The sequence below is a fragment of the Bactrocera tryoni genome, chromosome 1, assembly GCF_016617805.1.
Source record: "Bactrocera tryoni isolate S06 chromosome 1, CSIRO_BtryS06_freeze2, whole genome shotgun sequence".
Taxonomy (NCBI): Eukaryota; Metazoa; Arthropoda; class Insecta; order Diptera; family Tephritidae; genus Bactrocera; species Bactrocera tryoni.
In genome coordinates this window covers 66,205,192-66,225,486 of record NC_052499.1, presented here as the reverse complement: position 1 = coordinate 66,225,486, position 20,295 = coordinate 66,205,192, and the positions used below count along the sequence as shown (strand labels likewise).

General features: G+C 35.6%; 1 protein-coding gene across 3 annotated transcripts in view; it reads left to right on the top strand.

Annotated features, from left to right (window-relative positions):
- Positions 1–456: 456 nt before the first annotated feature.
- Positions 457–20,295, top strand: part of LOC120774975 (ankyrin repeat and fibronectin type-III domain-containing protein 1) — a 45,578-nt gene continuing 25,739 nt past the window's right edge. The window contains exons 1-2 of one of the 3 annotated variants that reach the window (XM_040104893.1): positions 943–1,084; positions 10,280–10,575. Coding sequence is in view for 1 of the 3 variants with exons in the window: in XM_040104885.1 (XP_039960819.1) it covers positions 935–1,025 (91 nt within the window). In the remaining 2 variants the exon portion in view is untranslated. Of the gene's footprint in view, positions 1,085–10,279; positions 10,576–20,295 lie in introns of all 3 variants that reach the window. The other 2 variants (XM_040104902.1, XM_040104885.1) reach the window with 2 other exon arrangements.

Here is a 20,295-nt window from a genome sequence, read left to right as displayed (position 1 = left end):
GACGCTTCAACTATTGGGATATACATATATACTCTCACGAGCACCTCGAACACAACCAACCCACACATAGCAAATAATGTTTGTAAATAAAAACCATGACAATCGTAGCGCATACAACTGTGGAGCAACCGCAAGAACGTCCAATCGGAGAGTATGCGAAAAAATACGTTAGAGCGCACACGATCCACAAGCAATAGCAACAAACAACACCAAGTGAGCACTGGAGTTGCAACAACAAACACATCGATTACACATTGACGGCGCTGCTGACTGTGACGTCGCGCAAAGAAGTTAACTGGAACATAACCGCCGGTGGCAATGCCGTTGACTGGCGCTGACTGCAGTTGACTGCGAAGCAGCCGCCGGAGAGAGTGTCCGCTTGACTGGGCCGTCGCTTGATTGCCATAAGAAAATGCAAAGCCAGTTAGTTGGAAGTCGTTTTCGGTTTCAGTTGTGTGAAACGTGTTCGTCTGGCAAACAGTCGCCGTAGACGTCTCAAGTGGTGATCGCTGGTGCAGTGAAGCATTAAAAAGAATTTTTGAAAAATCATAATTAAACAAAATATTAATAAATCAAGTGCTAGTTTGTCGTTTAAACGTGTACGCATTGCGTGCTTCGGCGTTTATACAAAACGCTTTCAACTGCAGGTCTATGTATGCGTGTGTGTATGCACAAGTATGCCTCGATCGTAATCTATAGTGTGCGCGGGTGTCAATCGGTTGGTATTTAGCGAGAAATAGTTAAGCGCGTAGAAGCGGAAGTGTTTCGCAAAGACAAGTGCACGCGATTTACCTTCTATGTACGCACACACATACACAGAAACATACGTGCATGTGTGTGAACGCGATTTTTAGGCGTTTTTGTTGTTTATTTATCATTGTTTTGGCTGCATTATTGGCCAGTGTGAAGATCGCTAATTCGTATTGCACGTCCAATGCCTTTTCACTTCAACAACAATAACGACAACAATCAGTCCAACAACAACAGCAACAAAGCCGACCAAAACGAAGTTGGAACAATCGCAAGTAGGTAAACTACGAAAAGCAACCTTAAAGGAGAATGTGAAAGCCAGTTAAAGCCAAAAGTGAGCAATAAGCAGCAATAAAGTATAAATTTCCAAAAACAAAAACAAACACATAAAGAAAAAGAAAAGTGTGTAAAAGAGTATAGAAAACGGCGACAACGGCTGACTAAAAATTTGACCTTTTTGGTGTGTGGATGACGATCGCTTTATACTTATTTACATACACACGCACATGCACACATACATATGTATGTATGTCAGCATAGTTAAGACGTTTGGTTTTAACGGTCGTTTACGGGCCAGCGAATGTGCGTGCGCGTGTGTGTGTTAGTATCTGTGTCGTCACAGTCAGAAACGAAGCGGTCGCATGTTTTAGGCAAGCACGAGCTGCTAATGCTGCTGCTTTTGCTTTTGTTGTTGTTGTCGCGTTTTTATCTGCTATTTTTTCTTCTCTGCTTTTGCTTGCTGTTTTTGCAAGGCGCACAAAACGAAAATGTATATTGTTATTTTTGTTGTTGTTGTTGGCAACAAGTACCTGCAAGATCCACAACAACATGCCGCGTTCTCAGCGCACACGCTCGCCGCGCAAGACCTGTTCGGCGTGTTCACGAGAAGTTGTAAAAAATGAGCGCTACGGAGATCTGCTTGGACAAGCGCACACATACACACATATTTATATATGTATGTATATGTATGTATGTATGTGTATGCATGTATGTATGTGTATGCATAGGACAACAATAAATAATAACAAGTTTATGGTGCTAAAACCTGGTGGCCGATTGTGGCAGCCAAACGAGCTAAGCGAGCCAGCACTAGCCACTCGCTCGCCGCCGCTGGCAACCCAATTTAAATGGAAACAAGTTGCATGCGCGCAGTGTTTTGCTGCATTTGTGTATGGAAAACTAAACGTTTTAAATAAAATCGCTTTAATTTGCAAAGTAGGCGCTTTGAACATTTAAAAATCATTAGTTCTTTAATTTGTTCCAGAATGCATTTAGGAATATGTCGGCGCGTAAATGAAAAACCGCATGCTTCGAGCGAAATTGTGAATTGCTCATGCCCACTTTCATGCATACATATGTATGTACATACATACAAACATACAGAGTTATAGTTAATGTTAGTTCAGTTTTTTTATAGAGATTTGAGGCACCCTTACGGTAAGATTGCAAAACCACATCCGAACAATTGAAATAAATCTTATATGTAATTAGTCAGTGTTCATAACAATTTCGTTATAAACTCTAAGGAATTCTATAAAAGTTGACTGATTCATTAAATTTTCGAAATAGAGGCACGATTTATCAGATTTATATAGCTCACTGAGACACGTCTTGCAGAGACTTTTACATATGTAATCTTAAAGTCGTAATCAATATTCGTATTATACAACTTCTCCAGAAAGAGCATTCCTATGAATGTTGAAAATCAATTTAATTTCGTAAAGCTTTCTCCATTTACTTCACAAAATGTATAAGAATCCACAAATTTACTTGAACAACGTTCTTTCGAACACCACAAAGGTTATCTGTCAGTCCGAGAATGGGGCCAAAAAAAACTTCCTTTTACCTTTTCGTTGAATTCCAAAGCCAGATTCTTGAAGAAAAATAAACTTGTTTTCGACAAATAAATACAAATGTTTTACAAGTGAGTTTAGGAATCGAATACAGTCAAATGTATTGGACAAATAATAAAGGTTGTTAATTACTTCGGAACCATCTTTTGACTTTTATGATAATAAAGTACGCGGAAATTGTAAATAAAACGCAAAATATTTAATTATTCATCGATACTACACCTATGTCAATGATTTTTGCAGTCCTCGAAACACTTTTTATAAGCAATTTTTGGGATGACCTTCAACTCCTTCAGCGAATTTAGTTTTATCTCTTCGATCGACCGAAAACGTGTTCCACGGAGCGGCAATTTCAGTTTGAGGAACAAGAAAAAATCACACGGAACCAAATTTGGTGAATACGGGGTTGATCGATAGTATTCATTGCGTTTTTGGCTTTAAATTCGCTCACAATAGTGGCTCGATTCAAAGCTGTATTATCATCGTGTAAAATCCATGAATTGTTTTCCACAATTCCGACCGTTTTCGACGAATGCTCTCACGCAAACGCCTCAATAAGGCCAAATAGAACTCCTTAGTGAGCGGCTATTCTTCCGTAATAAATTCATGATGCACCAAACCACGAATGTCGAAAAAAACAATGAGCATCACTTTGATTTTCGAGTGGCTTTGACGGTTTTTTTTTGTTTTTTTGGTCTCGGCTAGTTTTCACCTTCATTCCGATGATTTTTAACTTGTTTGCATGCGAAAACTCATAAACCCATGTTTCATCGCCAGTTATAATACTCTCCATGAATATGGGATCCGAATTTGAACGACCTGTTTACTGTACTCTTTTCGCAAAAAATTCAGCTTTATCGAGACGAGTCAAGCGAGAACACGTTCCATACCCAAAATATCCACCAAATCATTCGAACGGGCTCGCGTGAGCTCTCTTGCCATCACGTTTTTCAAACACTAGATTCTTCAATCTTTGAATAGGGCGAAGTTCGTCCAGAACGAGGCGTGTTTTCGATGATCTTTCGGCCGTTTTCGAAGACTTTGCACCACTTGCAGGCTTGTGTTTTTGATAAAAACTGAATCACTGTATGCCATATATACATTCGTAACGATTCCGCACACGAAACTTGGTTGGAAATATAAAATTTGAGAGAAATACTTTATTCGATATTTTAATCCATTTTAGAAATAGCAAAGCACTACTAAGGTGTATCGACTTAAGCAGCTGCTGTAAACAAAATGGCTGACAGATCGCGCTCACATTTGGCACAGTTATTAAGGACAGTCCAACCAACCTAGCAAAATACATATTTTTGAAATGTCATTTACCCGTAAAGTGTTCTTATTACAAAAATATTTGAAATTGCATATTTTTTCACTGGAGTTTAGTGTTTTCCGAGTATTTTCTCATCCATACGTGACATTAGCAACAATTACAAGCTGAATATCTTAGTATTAGTGATCTCCGTTTCGATAAAGCAATGATCTTTCGCGCGACTAACACCTTAATAACAATAATAGTTTTAATATACAAATTGTTACTAAGCGCCTAAGAATTATATAATAACAAAGAAAACATGCTAATTATTTTCAATTATTGACAAAAGCCCAAATGAACTTTAATCAAAGTGATCATGCCACTTATTTATGGAGTGTTGTGGTGCTTCATAACCCAAATTCATGTTGCCGTGCCTTCACAAAAACCTTAAATCACGACTCACTATATATATTAGATAAACAAACTGGATTATACATAAGTAATATACACCACAATAGCAAAAAAGTATAAATAATTGAAATTAAGAAAAAGCACAAACAATGGTTTGTATCAGCTGCGATCACGATCATCGTCAATAACCGGTTAAGCAAACACAACGCACGACTACATACGAATAGTGGCTATCTGTATATGCTATATATATACATACATACACTCTTATGCATCTTTTCCGATCACTGATCGCTTTAATATCATTCAATTACGTACTTTGCAAGTCTTGCATTTGCTTTATGAACGCCAGTAAGAGCAACAACAACAAAACCGGTGCTAATTTTATTACCCGTACCAAAAATAACAACAACGGAGCATAATTTTCCCCTCCATTTATGCTAACACCTTTAGTGTAAATTTGTGTGATTGCGCTTAGAAATAGTTATAAATATATATGTACATACCAATAAGTATGTGGATATATCTCTGTCTAACCAAGTTGATATAAATACATAAGTATATTTACAATTTGTGGTAAATACCCGCTGATAACATATGAAAAAGACTGTATACTCTTACGAATTTACAGCTGCTCTTTCATATCTATCCAACTTTAAGCTATCAAAAGATAATAAAAAAATTCAAATGATTGATAAACGTTATTTTTAGCTGTTCGTTCATATGTAAATTGATTCGAAAGCGTTCAAATATTATGAACATTGAAATTGAATGTTATCAACGAAGTTATATTTACATTACAGTCTTTTAAGTTCGCTTTCTTAAGACGGCAATTGGTGAAACGTGAAGTGAAACTCACTCACGCCCGCAAATGTGTCTCCTTAGTATGCTACAAAAGTCAACATTGAAGACTAATGATGAGGTGACAGATGGCAGCAAAATAAAATTAAATTGTGTAAAGGCGATAATTACGCTGTCGGTGAACTTACGTTCTGTCAGGACACCAAAGTAGCAGAAAAGGCTGGCAAACTACAAATTCATACCAATTTGGTATCCAAACTTATTAGTAAACAATTAGTGGAAAATTCAAAGTATCCTCAAATACACTCATATGTTCGTCACATGTTTGCATATAGCCCGGTGTGTACCATATGTTCTGTTTAGGTTATGTGGACTGAGCTCTCTTGAAAACGCATATGCATAGATAACCTTCATAGCTGCAGTGTGACTTTGAATACCAAAATCTAATTAGCAAAAGAAATATTCGGGTAGGTTTTGCAATTTAAAAGGTCGACCAACAAGAATGGCGGGGAAATAAAACACTCAAATTTGGTTAAAATGTGTTCTGTTGTTTTTTTATAAATGAATTGTGGACCAAGTTGCCACCATGGCTCCCTTTGCGTATCTCCAGCTGTTTACGACAACTTCCGAAGATCCGGTGCAGGGGTTCGACTGGAATTTCGGCTATACTTACTGTTTGATTAGTGGTTTTGATTTATCATACTTCCAGAGAAAATAATCTAAAAGCGTTAAATCGCATACTCTTGACTGGACCATTTCGCTAATTAACGAGTTGTCAAACTTTGCACGCAATTTGTTCACGTTTAGGCGTGAAAAGTGTATTTTGAAAAATGGAGATCGTTCGTGTCGACTTCATTAAATTCCGGGAAAGAGTGTCGGTCAACATCATCAATATCGTTTCGAAAGAAGTAAGCCCCAATGCTGTCAAGGGGATGCAAATGCAAGAAATAGACCTCATTTGAGAATATAATTTTTCGTTCAACATCGAAAACGTGAATTTACGTAATAATTTTGGACAATTTTCCAGCGTTGTACCAACTTGAAACGTGACATAATGGAATTACAAACCTTTCTGAACACATTACCAAATTTAACACAAATCCATAAACAATCATGGACAAATTTTCAAATCAAGTCTTTTCATTCTTTCATCCAAATTTGACAATCACATCTTCTACTTCTTTATTGGTGTAAATACCGCTTACAAGGTTACAGCCCAGATTACAATAGCGCGCCAGCCGTTTCCTCTATTCGCAATATGACGGCAATTCGAGATTCCAAGAGTAGATCTTCCTCCACCTGGTCTTTCAAACGGAGTGGAGGTCTTCCTCTGCTTCCCCCGGTGGACACTGCATCGAATACCCAAAGAGTTGGACGACATTGACTAAGCCAGCGCAGCCGCTGACTCTTAATTCACTAAACTATGACAATGGCGTCGTATATTTCGTACAACTTAACGTTCCATCGACTGCGGTATTCGCCGTAGCCAATCCGCAAAGGATCATAAATCTTCTGCAGGACCTTACTCTGGAAAACTCATTAGCCAACACAACAGATGTTGTTATCATCCCTGCCTCTACACCATATAGCAGGACGGAGATGATGAGTGATTTGTAGAGTTGGGCCTCATCGAGAGAGGACTTTACTTTTCAATTGCCTACTCATTTCGAAGTAGCACCTTTTAGCAAGAATGATTCCGCGTTAGATTTCAAGCCCGATATTATTGTTAGTGTTAATGCTGGTTCCAAGGTAGAGGAAATTAACTACGTTCCCCTGCGGGTACGGGGGGACCCCTCCGGGTTCGAGGGGAAACCGAATATACCCGCGGTAAGGCATGCCTGTCGTAAGAGGCGACTAAGATCCTGGCCACCAGTCCAGAGCTGTATGGAAGCTCAACTGGTCGTAGCTTCGGCTACAAGGTCATACCAAAGACTTTAACCTGGTACCATGGGGAGCAGTAGCCCCTGGAGTTCGCTCCAGTCTGCTCATTGGGATTGGCCCTTTGTGGAGATTCGTGGTGGCTGTTGTTAAAACCCAAATCGCGGGAACAACTGACTTTGTCAGTCGAATGTGGAGTTGCATTGCAACCGGGTGCCGGACCCAAAGTACGGCAGAGGTTTCAGATGGGCCTCGAGCCCTACCAAGGTGGTTAGTGTGTCCATTCAGCACTGCCGATTGGTACTGAAAATCGTTACCCAGTTTTCAGGGCGCTGATCGACGCATTGTATTGATCCGTTGTGCTTTTGAGCACCGTGGAGTTAAGCTGTCGCCAGCAGGATCCCACGTTAAACACTATCAGACGTTGTGAACAGTGAAATGCGAGTCAAATCTCCAATGCCATGACTATTTCTTTGATGAGAGGAGATATTTCGCGTTGCCTTCGTTATTTTTGCGCATCAAGCTATGACAATCAATAATAAGACGTACGGTAGTTTCAAGTTCTGCTGATCCTACACATTGTCCCTAGAATGTGTATGATCCGCTGAGTTCCGCTGCTCAGACAACCTTCTCGAAAATTTTATTAAATAATCAGAAAATGTAAATCGCATGACACCCTCTTTGAAACCTTGTTTATTATCAAATTATTTAATAAGCAACACTTTTGTTATTATTATCCAATTTCCAGAACAATTTATAAAACTCCCACCTCCCTACGGAGGAAGACACTCAACACCCATTTAAGTCATGTTTAAATATATGTATACATGTATGTATGTATATATGTATGTATGTATATACACTTAATAAACTTTAATGCACTGACAAAGGGAAGTATCAAATTAAGTAATTGTAGGAACTTACTTACTTGCGACGTGCTAAATCAATGGAACGTGCATATCATTATCGCAAGCCTTGACTCGAAAAGAGAAAACAATAATAAAAACAAACAAAAAGGCAAAAATCGGTAAAGATTCCCAAGTTGGGATCACTGATCGTATTATACAATACAATACAGCAAAAGCGTCACTCGTATGACTAAAGACAATTGAATGCAATAAAATTAATTGTGCGACGAGAAACAGCAGTTAATTCGCTTTTATTATATTTCGCCATATACAGTAACTAACAAAAGTAAATACATATGTATATGTGTGTGTGCGTGTGTTAGCGCAACAAATTTGTTAGCAATGTGTAAAATGCTGTAATGAATTGCATATTTGACGCATTCACATGCACCTTTGTTGTTGGCTTGTGTGCATTTCACAGCCACACACACACACTCTCTCATATTTCAAACGCCCGTTTGGCAGTGAAAGTGAATTGTCGCGTCGCGTCGAGTATTATTCGCTTTTCATTGTTTTCCAGCGCAAAGCAAAAAGCACCAACAATTTGCTAGACAAAACAAACGGCAAATATGCAACTAACACACATGTATATTTATACATACATATGTACATATTTGTGTGTATTAAAAAATTTCCCGTAATAATTTTTCCATTTCCCGTTGTTTTGCTTTCCATCGTCGACGTCGTCGTCGTCGTCTTTCCGCAGTAACTGTCAACTGTTTTTGCTTTCCAGGCGTAAAGTTGCAGTTCCCGACCGATAAATAGAACCACCTTTGTGAAGAAAAATTATACATATTTTTTTTTATTATACCAAGTTTTAGTGGAATAAAATGTAAATACAGATTTTAAGAGTTATCAGTCAATAACCTCAGGTCCCCTAAGACTTTGTTACGTCACTGGCTGACATAAATTTACAACTTTACAGCTGCCTACCGCATAATAGAGACATTTTCGCACAAAAAAATTTAATTGTATGTTTTATAACGGTTTTCGCTAAGCCAAAATAATGGTTCAGATATTCATTTATTATCTAAAGAGTGATCCATTTCGAGGTTCTTTAATTTTTTAAAGAAAAACCACAGAAACTTTAAATTTAACGGAGATAGTTTATTATCATTAGAAATAACCTTCTTTGGCATTTATTTTTTGATGATTATCTCTTTCGAGGGTTGGCCGCGGCTACGTCTCAGATGGTCCATCCGTTGAGTCCAATTTTGGATGATTCGTTCAAGCATTTCGACTGGGAACTGGCGAATGACACGCGTGATGTTTTGCACCGAGAACTGAATTGAAGCGGGATTGTCCGCATAGACTTTAGGCTTTACATATCCCACGGCCAATCGACCGGCCCAAAACGTGAAATTCTCTCAATAAATCCATTGCTTGATGCGATGTGTGGAAAGTGTTGAAACCAAATGTCGCCGAGATCACTAGCTTCAATTTTAGGCATCAAACAGTCGGTTATCATGCCACGATAATGATCGCCATCAATAGTTACGTTCTCGCCGGCATCATTTTTGAAAAAATATGGACCGATGATTCCACCGGCATCGCAAACCGCTGTTTTTTCCGGATGAAATGGCAGCTCTTGTATCTCTTCATGTTCACGGTTGATCTGTTAAAAAAAAGGCTATGGAAAAAAGTACCTTTACTTGCATCACCCTTTAGAAATTCACATTTGGAAAAAGAAATACACTTTTGTGTGTTATAAAGATGTTTGGAGAGTACAAATAACGGTATTGATACTCAGTTATTATTTAAGAATTCAAACATAAAATTTACAAACTTACAGTTGCCTACCGCTTAACCTACCGTTTCTTCATTGACTAAGCCATCACATTGACTGAAGAGCTAATCAGCTAATTAAAAGTGTATTCTGAGCTTAGTTCTGTCACTAATGCTGTCATTAGTCAGTGGTAAATTAATAACCTCTGAAAAGTATTATTCGTAAACATAAAGTGTAGGCTCTAGAATCAACAAGCTCGTGCCTCACCAAGAGAAACATTTCCTTCCGCGTTTTGAGTTCTTTTGACGCTACATTACTTCTGAGGCTCTTGGTGCATAGCTAGCCAACTCTGTAGGACACCTGTCAACCAATATTAACCATTCCCGCAAATTATGTAACAGAAAATGCAAAAAAGCCACAAGCCACTCAGCCAACTCCACAGGCCCGCCAACCATAAAGACTTCCAATAGGGTTTATGCAAAATACCTTTGCTTTTAGCCCTGCAACGACAATAGCAGTAATAATGACAACAAACAGTAAAGCAGAAAAGCGGGAAAACAAAAGTGCAACAGTCAACAACAATGTGGCAAGCAGCATTAGGTATCGTCAACACAATTAGATGCAACATAAGTCGGTTTAATGGTGTGCGTGTGTTTTTGCTCATTTCCCCTTCTTTCCAACCAACAACTAACAGGGCAATGTGATAGTAATTCTTTATTGTTGTTGTTGTACAACCATATCTGACATTTAACGGCAACGAAGTTTATTAAGTTTCAATTTGTGTTGCACATTCACGTGCCGCATGTGGCAGTGAATTGCGAAAACCAAAAGCAGAAGTGAGAAAAAGCTGTAAAGTAACTAAAAAAGGAGCGCATAATAAGCAGACAGATGAAAAAACAGCAAACAGTAAGCCAACGGTGCGCAAAACAGCTTTGGAGTTAATAAAAGAAATTAAAATTTTGCAGAAAATAGAAACAAAAGCATGAACAGGTAAGCAAACGGCGACGCGTTGCCAACCATTTGCACGTACAATTATTATTTACTTTTTTTGTGATTTTTTATACTTTAATTTTTTGTGTTTATTTTGTTATATTATATTTATTCTTATTATTTTATTTTATTTTTTTATTTATAATTTATTTATTTTATTTTATGTTTTTTTATTGTTTTTATTTATTTATTTTTATATAATATTTATACCTATTAAATAATATAGTCCATTTTATTTTCATAATTTTTTATTTTGTTAAAATATTTTGTTTTATTATAAATATTTATAATTTATCTATATTATTTTAATAGATTTCGTATTTTACTGTTATAATTTGAGTTTTAATTTATTTTTAATAATTTTTGTAGTTTTTAGTGCCATTGTCTGTTTACTTTTTCCCCCTTTTTGTGTTTATTTCAAACTCTGCGACTTTTAGGCGAACATAGATTTATTGTAGTTTCTCTTAGGTTGTTGTTTTTGTTTTTTAAAACATTTATATGCACATATTTTTTTGTTTACTTTAAATATTTGTTAAAAGCTGGCAAGCTTATGTAAAAAAATAATAAATAATTAACATTTGAATTAAATGTTTTTTTGTTTTGTTAATCGAATATCTTAATTAAAAATATTTTTAAAATTTCTAATCGCAAAAGGATTAAAAAACAAGAAATTTAATCCTCAAAATTAACCTAAAAATTATATTTAAATTTAATTTTAAAGTAAAAAAAATGCATTTTAATTTAGTTCAATTTAATCCTCAAATTATATTTAATTTTTAATTTTAAATTTAAAAAATATCATTTTAATTTTATTTAATTTTACCCTCAAAATTGTCTTAAATAATTAATTTTCTTAATTTTAATTTTTTTAATTTATTTTTAATTTAATTTAATTTAATCAAAATTGGTTTAAAATTAAATTTAATTTTTAATTAAAAAAAAAACTTTTTTTTTTTAATTTTTGAGCCGATTATTATGCTTACAATTTTTTAAGTATAAAATAAAATTCTCAATCCTATAGTAAAAAATCCTTAAAAGTTAAAACAAAATTGTATAAGAATTTACATTTTTTCGCATTTGCTAACTTTATCTTCCACAATTTTGGTTATCTTTTGAGAAGAAAAGCTAGTTTTCTAATAAAGTATACTTTCACATACATACTTTTAATTATAGTGTTTCGTTAAGAAATTCCAATTTTTTATTTCAAAAGTAATGTTTTTATATATTACTCTAATTTTTAAATAAGAAAAGTATTTTTTATTCCGATCTTCAATTTTTTTTTCGGCTGGCATTAAAGCATTAATCAAACAATAGCTTACAAATTTAATACAAAATGTTTGGGATTAATTCAAAATGTTTGAGATTAAAAATTAAGTTTTCATTTCGAATTTGGATGTAAAACTGAAAATTAATTGTTAATCCAAAATACTTGTATTTGAGATTTGGAATAAAAATTGGATTTTAAATTTTTAAGTACAATTTTGTGATTAAAAAATAATATTTTTTAGAGTTGGTATTAAAAACTGAATTTTCAGTTAGAATTGAGATTTAAAAATTGAATTTTTTTAATTTTTTTTTTAATTTTTTAATTTTTATTTGAAAAAGTTTTTTTATTTTTATTAGAAAAAATATTTTTAATGTTTTTTATTTGAAAAAAATATATATAAAAAAATATATATTTTTTTTTTATTTCAGAAAATAATTTTTAAGTTTTGTTTGAAAAAAGTTTTTTTTATATTTTATTATTTGAAAAAATATTTTTTAATGTTTTTATTTGAAAAACAATTTTTTTTTTTAATTTTTATGTGAAAAAAAGTTTAATTTTTTCGATTTTAAAACTAAATTTTCAGTTAGAATCCCGATTAAAAAATTTAATTTTTAATTCAAGATGTTTGAGGCCAAAATTTTAGTTTTCAATTTAAATTTTCAATTTTTAATTCTGAATTCTTATTGCAAATATAATTTTTAGTCCCAGTTTCGGCAATCCATTTTTTATTCCAAAATGTTTAAATTATAAAATTTTCTAATTTCTAATTTTTATCTAAAAATTTTTGATTTGAAAAATTCGCAACCCTGCTTAAAAGCAATCATTGTTGAAATAAGTAGTGTGATTTGCAAAAATTAATACAGACGTTCTCACAAAACACGAAAATCGCGTGCCGCTCGCTTCAGCGCTGAAATTTCGATAGCGCAGCTGCGCTTGTTGCCGCTCGCGGGTGGCCCAATTTCACAATAAAAATTAAGAACTTGAAAAATAAAGCAAAGCAAAAACTTGGCAAAATAAAATCTGTTTTTGCAACGCATTTTACAACTCAATACGGTGATGTTTTTACAGATTTTTTTTATTTATTTTGTTTTCTATTTCCTACAGCGCAATTCTTGACTCGTTAACTGTTCTTTCTACCTTTTGTAACAACTTAATGGTTTTAGCGCGCAAGCTTCCAAGCCGTTTTTTTGCCATAATTCCGTTTTATTTATTTTTGTTGTTTTTTTAGCACTATTCATTCGATGTCTTTATTATTCTCACTAACATTTCCGTTTTTTGCCTTTTATGCAACATACATTTGCTGTTATTTAGACGCCCATTTGTTTGTTATTGCTTTTGTTTCGCAATTTTTAACACGTTGAGTGTTTTCTAAAATTTTTTTGATTGAATCCAGTTTTTGTGATTTGTGTTGTGTCACTGCATTTGTCATGTTAAGGCTATGAAATCTGCATTTTTTCCTATTCGTTTTTAGTTAGTATTTTCCTTTTTTGTTGATTTTCTATTTAAATGGTATATTTACATATGAATAATCTGTAAATAACAACGAAAACATGAAATCACGCTCATAGACATATACATATGTAAAGTCCAATACGGGGTCTGTTCAAATTGTTTGGTGATTTTTTATATACATATATTTTTTTATTTGTTCAGCAATGTTATTATCTCATTCAAAGTAGTGCTCCTTGAGTGTAATACATTTATTATACTTGTACCACTGCTTCAATCTTCCGAACATTGCTTATGAGCACAATTTGTTCCCCTTACAGTGGTGTCTACGTAACCGGAACGAATCCGGACTTTTATCCGACCAAGGACGGCAGAATTTTACCGCTACAACAAAACTATTTGTGATAACCTCAGATTTTTCATACTGATGCTGTTTTCGTCTGATTGAAATCCTTTCATAGACCTCTTCGATTTTGGAAAGAAAAAATATCACGGAGAGTTATATCTGTTAATGTTAGTGCCTCTTTTGGTAGTCAGGTCATTAGGTTCATTAAACCATGGCCTCCAGCCTCCATATTCACCAGACATGGCTCCGTGTGACTTTTAAATATTTCCAAAAATAAAAAAAATCTAACTTCAATCTCTGGGACATCGTTTACAAGCATAGATGATATTAAAAGCTTACAGTTGAAAAAGTTAAGGGCAATCCCAAAAATCGAGTCTAGAAAGTGTTTCGACGATTGAAAGACGTGTTGACATAAGTACATAATATCGACTGGGAACTATTTTGAAAGCGATAACATTAATGTAGACAAATGATTAAATATTTTTTTCAAAAACGAACGTTCCCTTGGAAATCTTATATTTTTTACACAGTTTTTTTTCGTCAATATTTCAATTTTTTTCTTTGAAACAGTTAACTTGATGTGAAAGTAACACATGAAATTCCGAACGACAACCGTACTTTTTGAGTACACCCTGTAAAAAACACATATCTGTACAGATCCATATACACACAAATACAGCCCGGAGCCAGACTGGTTCGTTTATAGTTTGCAACAAGCTTTTTTAAATGTGGCGCCGACGGCACTCCATGTAACAGTTTTAAAACTCATCTCGTACTCAAATTGTTTAGCAATTTTTTTCGAAGCAATGAAATCTGTTGTAGTTGAATATAGAAAAAATGCTATATAAATAAAAAATAAAAGTTTGGCAAAAAACAATAAAAGGGATGCATCAGCAGACAGTTGAAATTTTCCAGAACGTTGTCACATTAAATTCTCTGACTAATTATATCAAAAGAAAATGAACGTGATGAACAGTAATTAAGTCAGCTTAGAATTAGCACAACTAAAGCACCGAGGTAAATATTAACAGATGTGTGCATATATTATGGATGTGTCTAGACAGGCACAATACTCACCTGTCATGTCAACCATTGTCACGCCATTTTTATATTTGCACACAATAATCTATTTCCACGAATTCAATCAAACAGCCAATTCACGGTTTAAGAATTTAAATAGCAAACATTTGACCGTTTAGATTGCGGGATAACAGAAATATTGACATTGTGAGGATATCAAATGGAAAATATGGTATATGTAGCTATATAATGTATAATTAAATGAGGGCAAGGGGCACGTCGACTTCGGAAGAACGATTGCTTCTTTTTAACTCTAACCTTATGAGGCTTAACCACCAACTGGAAGACAAAAAGGTCTTTACAAGGGTCTTCGAGTAAAGTCTCACTCATTTCATAGTTTGAAATTCTCTCTCCAAATCCAGCACTATCACTCCTTCTTCAGCAATTTTTTGCAATTTTTGTCACTAATCCAATCAGTGGCCCCCATCTTATGTCTTCCCCAGGCTACGGCTACTTTCTTGTACGGTCCTGACAACAGGATCAAGAGCGAAAAGGTTTCATTTCACTTCAAATCACAATTAATTACAACAGCCCGTTAAATCAAATGACATCAACTTGACCACGACACACGATTTTTAACACATCAAATAATCGATCACATCATATGATCAAACCAATCAACGATTTAGCTAACAACATAAATCAGAAAGGCAGTATTTCTATTCAAATCACAGCAGATCACATCAACTCGAACAAGTCAATGAACAAGAGCTAGAAGTCTGAAACTGTACATCTCCCAACTCGACTTTTATGTACACATCAAACCAAATTACATCACCTCATCAAATAAAATGACATCACAACATCAAATATAATTTCGTCAGCACATAAAATCACATCATACCGTCAAAACAGCAACACCAATCAGTGATCCAGCTAAGGATATTAATCAGAAAGGCAGTATTTCTATTAAAATCACAGCAGATGAAATTACCTCAAATAAGTCACGTATTTCTATTCAAATCACAGCGGATCACATCAACTCAAACAAGTTATGCGAGTTCCGAAAATCCCCTTAACTTTTTTTATATACAGTGAGCATCGGCTATGTAGAAGTCCACATTTAATCATATCCACACATCACACCAAGTCACATCACATTATCAAATCAAATCACATCACGTCATCGAAAGACTGTATCGTGTCAAAACACGTGATTTACAGTCAACCAACAATTATTTTTACTGAGTATGCCAAGAATTTCACATCAAATCACATCGACATCACCACGCAAGTGCATAAGATCACATATTTTTTTCTTTAAGTGCGAAGTCTGTCTAGTGTAGTTTTTTATGCCTTATAATAATAGTTAGATGAAGAAAATCGACATATTGTTTTTCCCACATTCGCTTCTACCAATCTTGTACCAATATAAAATACATGATTTCCAGAAAAGGCCGTTTAAACATCGCGGTTAAAGATCGACTGCAGCATATTTTCTACAAAAATTAAGATCAGTTTTTGAAATTATCCACTAATTTTCGTAGCGCATATACCTAACGATTTGAGAGCTAAAGCCCTCTCTCGACGAACAAAAACTAAACTCTATAAGTCACACATTATTCCCGTCCTGCCATACATATGGTGCAGAAACATGGACGATGACAACATCTGATGAGTCGACCTTACGAGTTTTCGAAAGAAAGGTACGGCGAATACCGTAGTCGATGGACCGATGAGCTGTAGGAGATGTACGACGACATTGACATATTTCAGCGAATTAAGAAACAGCGGCTAAGCTGGCTTGGTCATGTTCATGGTCGAATAGACAAAAACACTCCTGCTCTGAAAGTATTCGATGCAGTACCCGCCGAGGGAAGCAGAGGAAGGTTAAGATAAAAAATATCGATTTTTAACTTAGCCAGTTTATTTTACAAATTCCTACTGTATCCCAAAATATAGAGTCTTTTAAGACTTTCGATTATAATTGTACTGTTTGACAGGCTTTTTAAGTTCGTTGATCATCTGAGCCTTGCTCTACGATCCACTCTGCGCCCAGCCTTAGTGTATTGACTCAACTACTTTCAAATAAACACAAACTATACATAATTTAGAGTCTTCAGTTTTATTATTCCCACCTATTCTACACAGTTTTATTAGCTTATCCTCAATAAAAGACAATTTTGAGAAAACTAAAAACATACTAATATACCATACATACATATAATATGCACACACACATACAAATGCAAGTGCAAATCCCAACTTTTGCAAGTACATATTCAATTTTTTTTTCCTTTTCTTGTTTATTTTCCTAGTGTATATGTGTTGGTAGTGCGCGTAGTCATCGTGAACGTCCTTGACTCAAATCATACATGCAAATAAATATGCAGATATGTGTCTTAGAGTTAAAGTGTGTGTGTGTGCGAGGGAATACATAAATTTGTGCAAATACTTGGAGTAGAAACATGCAGTTAAAGTTCGCACAAATCCCATGTAAATTGTGAACCACAAGCAAATCCATGCATTTTCGGTTATTTACAAGTAATTCCCGACAAATACCCACACTCTCCGCTCCCGCAATGGCAAATCTGTACAGTGGCTTATCTCTGCTGCTCCTCTGTGTATACAAAAGTCGTAGTGTATGAGCGTGTGTGTATGTGTTGTGGCACTCGTAAGTCAGTGAACAGTAGAATGAGTATCTCTAAGCTATTGGGCTGCTGCTGTCAAAGGTCGACTGTGCTCAAGTCCCCGCTGTCCCTACCAACGCCCGCATGTTTTGCATGCAAATTTGACAGAGTCATTTGCATATTCTCTACTGAACTTTTAACAACTAGCTTGACAACAAAAGGGATATATGCAATAACAACAACAGCTTCTGTACTAGCAAATGCTAGGCAATATTGTTGAGACAATAAGCTGTATATGGTATGTGTGGGTGAGTGTGTGTGTTTCTTCGTATGTAGTACAATCTACGGACTTTACGAGCTGAACGGACAAAAGTCACTTATTCGGCGATACACTATAATATAGTACAACTACGAAGGGATGTGCTAGTCTTTTTTTAATCTATGTCTTTGCCTACAACAGCTGGTTTAATTTCAGGTATACTAGGGTGGCGCTTATATGGAGATTTATAGTTTATATAACATACTATAATATATGAAAGATACTTTATGCGTATTTTTTGTATTATTAAGACTCGGAAAAAAATACCGTTATTAAAATCTAGGTTTTTTATTTTTCTTAAATTGATTGATTGCCTTATTTTTGGGTTATCGTCGATAATTGTGTCGAGAAAATAAAATTCCTAGAATAGTTCTGAAGAACTTCGGCTTATTGACAACTGTTTTAAACAGCTTTGGGCCTTCTAAAACCCAATTTTCTTTAACTGGTCGCAAAATCAAGTCTGACGTAGTAATTGCCGAATTGTTAAAATATAGCAACACTAAGAACAGTCTATCGATTATATTCAAGAACAACTTTTTTATTTGCAGATCTTAAGGGTAATCGTAGTAAAATAAAGAATATTTTTCTATTACTTTTCATGGTATATTGAATACTAGGGAGGTTCGTTTTTTTAAATAGGACATGGAAAGAACAGGGCAGATCAGACGTCCATCTTCAAATGAGTTAAGTTATCAAAACTGCCATATATTGTTATCAAACAGCATGAAAAAATCTCAATATAATTTTTGAGGAATATTTCTAAGATCTCTGCGTATTCATTGTATGCAAATTCGGACCCGATTGGAAGCAAATTACATTTAGGTTAGGTTAGGTCGCCTCATTAATGGTGCGTTCAGGGCTGGGCAAAGAGTGCCTAATCTCGCTTTTAATAGCATCGAGTGTATTCGTGATAAGAGTGGTATGGCTGCCAGACCACAGCGGAATCGAAGGAAAGCGCCCTAATCCACGATCGATCACACGAGATGTCTAGTGATCTCTTTACCCTCAGTAAGGCTAGCCTCTCCCTAGTTGTGGGGTTTTTAAAAGGTCATTGCCCTATTAGCGTCCACGCAGTAAGGCGCCTTCCAGGCGCCATCTGCAAAAGCTGTATGGAAGAAGATAGCGTGGAAACAACTCAACACTTCCTTTTTGACTGTCCCGCGTTTGGAAGGTCAAGCCTTTAACATTTGGGAGCGTATACCTTCAGACATCCCACCGAGCTGGCAGGAATGGAAATTAAAAGCCTGTGCAAATTTATTTTGACTACCAAGCGTTTTGCTAAGTTATAAGTTTGAACACAAGAGTTTGGCTTCACAAGGACTACATACAGCAGTCCACGTGCGATCTTTGATCAGCCATCTAACTTAACCTAAGCCAGGTTAGGTCGCTGGGCTGATCCAAAATCGATGGATCTCACTTGAACAGATAGTATTTTTCCTTCTTCTTACCTGTAGATTCCGGAATGCGAGTCACCAACTTTTTTAGATCGACCAAGCGTTTTGGGCTTACAACAAACTTATTTAGGTGGTTAATATTAATTCCAGCAACTTCGCGCGGTTCAGGTAAGAGCGTCGACAGAATATTGAAATTGACTTTACTAAGAGCCAGTAGTTCGGAGGACCTCCTACGGTTCTCTCCGAGTCAGAACGGTTTCGCAGCCACACAAATTTTGGTTCTTGCTCATTACTAGCTAAGCTCAGTGGAGGTCCAAAGGTTCAACACTAGAACGCAAGAAGAAAACCGACAGGGATGAAAAAATAGTTCTTGATCAGCACTAGCTGAGCTCACTGGAGGTCCAGAGGTCCAATACCAGAATGTAGGAAGAAAACTGGCTCGCTTGCAATCGTATGAATAAATTTAGGACCAACCTAATGTAAAATTTCTCTTTAGTATTATATATAAATTGCCATACTACCTAAGTGAAGCTTAGAATCTCAAATTATGACAGAAAAAAATTCTTGCTAATAATTTGAGTTTTCGGTTTCTCATTTACCGCAATAATACAAATTATCAACTCGCATCAGACGGCCCCAACCTAAACTCGCAGTTACACTTTTGCTAACGTTGCGCGCCAAACGTGTATGTATGTAAGTTGTGTGCGAAATTTGCATAACTGATTAATGGGAATTTAGAGAAGACAGTTAGTCCCCTAAGTCACTTTTCGTACACTACTCATCCGCAAGTCAATACGAGTGCCGCATGCCTGCAGTCTCCTACAATCGTCTTTACGTTGTGCTAGTCGCTTGTTTGCGCGCTCATTCGCTCAGTTGTTCGGCTGCTTGACTGCTCACTTGATGCGCCAGCATAATCCATTAGATTTATTGGTGATAAAACAAAAATCCTATCAACGCGCAGACACCCGAAACCCGCGCAGTCCACTGACTGAGATTTTTCAGCCTTAAAATGACCGAAAGATTTGTCAGTATGTGTGTATGTACTTATATACATACATATGTAAATATATGTTTGTATGGATGGCAGCAAGTTCATGGATAGGTAGACAGCTGGTGAGTAGGCGTTAGGGAGACACCTTATGTTGTTGAAATACTGTGTTACAGGCTGGATTTGCATAATCGCCGAGAAGATTATGGGGTCACGACTCAACCGTCATATATATTACATATGTATGCATGCTTATGTATAAAACGTCAATGCATGTGTGTGTTTATGTGCGTATAGTTTTGCTGGA